This window comes from Neopelma chrysocephalum, unplaced genomic scaffold (genome assembly GCF_003984885.1).
Source record: "Neopelma chrysocephalum unplaced genomic scaffold, ASM398488v2 Primary Assembly neopelma1_97483, whole genome shotgun sequence".
Lineage (NCBI taxonomy): Eukaryota > Metazoa > Chordata > Aves > Passeriformes > Pipridae > Neopelma > Neopelma chrysocephalum.
Window position 1 is genome coordinate 1 of NW_020926125.1, and position 1,601 is coordinate 1,601.

At 66.9% G+C, this 1,601-nt stretch overlaps 1 protein-coding gene across 1 annotated transcript; it reads right to left on the reverse strand.

The window, feature by feature from the left end:
* Nucleotides 1-5: 5 nt before the first annotated feature.
* Nucleotides 6-1,295, reverse strand: LOC113961918 (protocadherin gamma-B5-like; the record flags this gene model as incomplete). Its single annotated transcript, XM_027672621.1, has 1 exon — nt 6-1,295. A coding segment is annotated over exon 1 (1,290 nt), but the record flags the coding sequence as incomplete, so codon positions are not given.
* Between the last annotated feature and the right edge of the window lie 306 nt (nt 1,296-1,601).

The following is a 1,601-nucleotide window of genomic DNA, read 5'->3' on the forward strand; positions in this document are numbered from 1 at the left end:
GGGCTGCCCCGGTCCCGGGCCACCACCGTCACGCGGTGCTCGGACGCCTGCTCGCGGTCCAGCGCGCTCGCCGTCACCACCTTGTACGAGCCGCCCGACGACGCCACGATCGACAGCGGCGCCTCTCCCGACAGCTCGCACGACACCTCACCGTTCTCGCCAGAGTCCCGGTCCCGCACTTTCAGCAGGGCCACCACGGTGCCGACTGCCGCATCTTCCGACACTGGGCTCGACAGCGACAGGATTGTGATCTTGGGGGCATTGTCGTTCTCGTCTGTGATGTCTATTTGTACCTTGCAATTATCGGTCAACCCGCCGCCGTCCCTCGCCCCCAAGCTGAAGCTGTATTTACTCTTCTCCTCGAAATCAAGGGGAACCACTGTCGTGATCTCACCGCTCTCGCTGTCGACAGCAAACAACTCACGGATCCCATCCGGGACGTTGGCGAAAGAATAGGAGACCCGCCCATTGGACCCCGCGTCTGCATCCGTGGCCCGCACCCGCAGCACCAGCGACCCCGCCGGCAGATTCTCCGCTACTCGCGCCTCGTACACTTTTTTACTGAACACGGGTGGATTGTCGTTCGCGTCCGTCACGTTGACGCGAATCTGAACAGTCCCGGACCTCACGGGGTCCCCCCCATCCATCGCTGTCAACACCAGCTCAAAGGAGCTCTGTTTCTCCCGGTCCAACGCTCTCTCCAGCACTAATTCCGGCTGCTGACTTCCGTCAGGGCTCTCCCTCGTGGCCAGACTGAAGGAGGGGTTGCTGCTGAGCTCGTAAGTCAGCAGCGAGTTACTTCCCATGTCTGCATCTCGGGCCACCTCCAGCGGAAAACGAGCACCGGGAAGCGTCCATTCACCAATCTCGAGGTCCAGAACAGTCTTACCGAAGGACGGGGAGTTGTCATTTATGTCCTGAATGTCCACCTCGACATGGAAAACGTTGAGCGGGTTGTGCACCAGCGCCTCGAAGCTGACCGAGCAGGACAACGACTCGCCGCACAGCTCCTCCCGGTCCAGCCTCTCGCTCACGTACAGGTTCCCGTTTGTCTCGCTCACCGTGAAGTATTGCTTCTCCTCGCTGAGCCGCAGCTTGCGCGCCGGCAGCTCGTCGGCGCTGAGCCCCAGGTCCCGGGCCAGCGGCCCCACCAGCGAGCCTCTGGGCAGCTCCTCGGCCATGGAGTAGCGGAGCCGCTCCGCCGCCGCCCGCCAGCACAGCCACAGCAGCACAGCGCCCAGCACCAGCGCTCGCCCGCCGCCCGGACCGCCGCTCTGCCTCCGCCCGCCCAACATTGCCCACAGCGCTCGCTCTCCGAGCTCGCACGGCTCCTGCCGCTGCCCTGCCTCCCTTGCAGCCGCTCTGCGCAGCCAGCGCAGCGCCCGACAAAGCGCACCCAGCCCGCCGCCGCCGCCTCCGGCTCGGACGCCTCTGCTGCCCGCGCCGCGCCGCCTCTCGCCTCTGCTGCCCGTGCCGCTGCCGCTCTGGCCCGCACTGCCCGGCCGAGCGAGCAGCCTGCGGGGGCAGGACGCAGAGGCGGCGGCGGCGGCGGCTCCAGCGCCGCTCGGCGGCGGCCAACAGCGGCACCCGGAGGCGCCGCC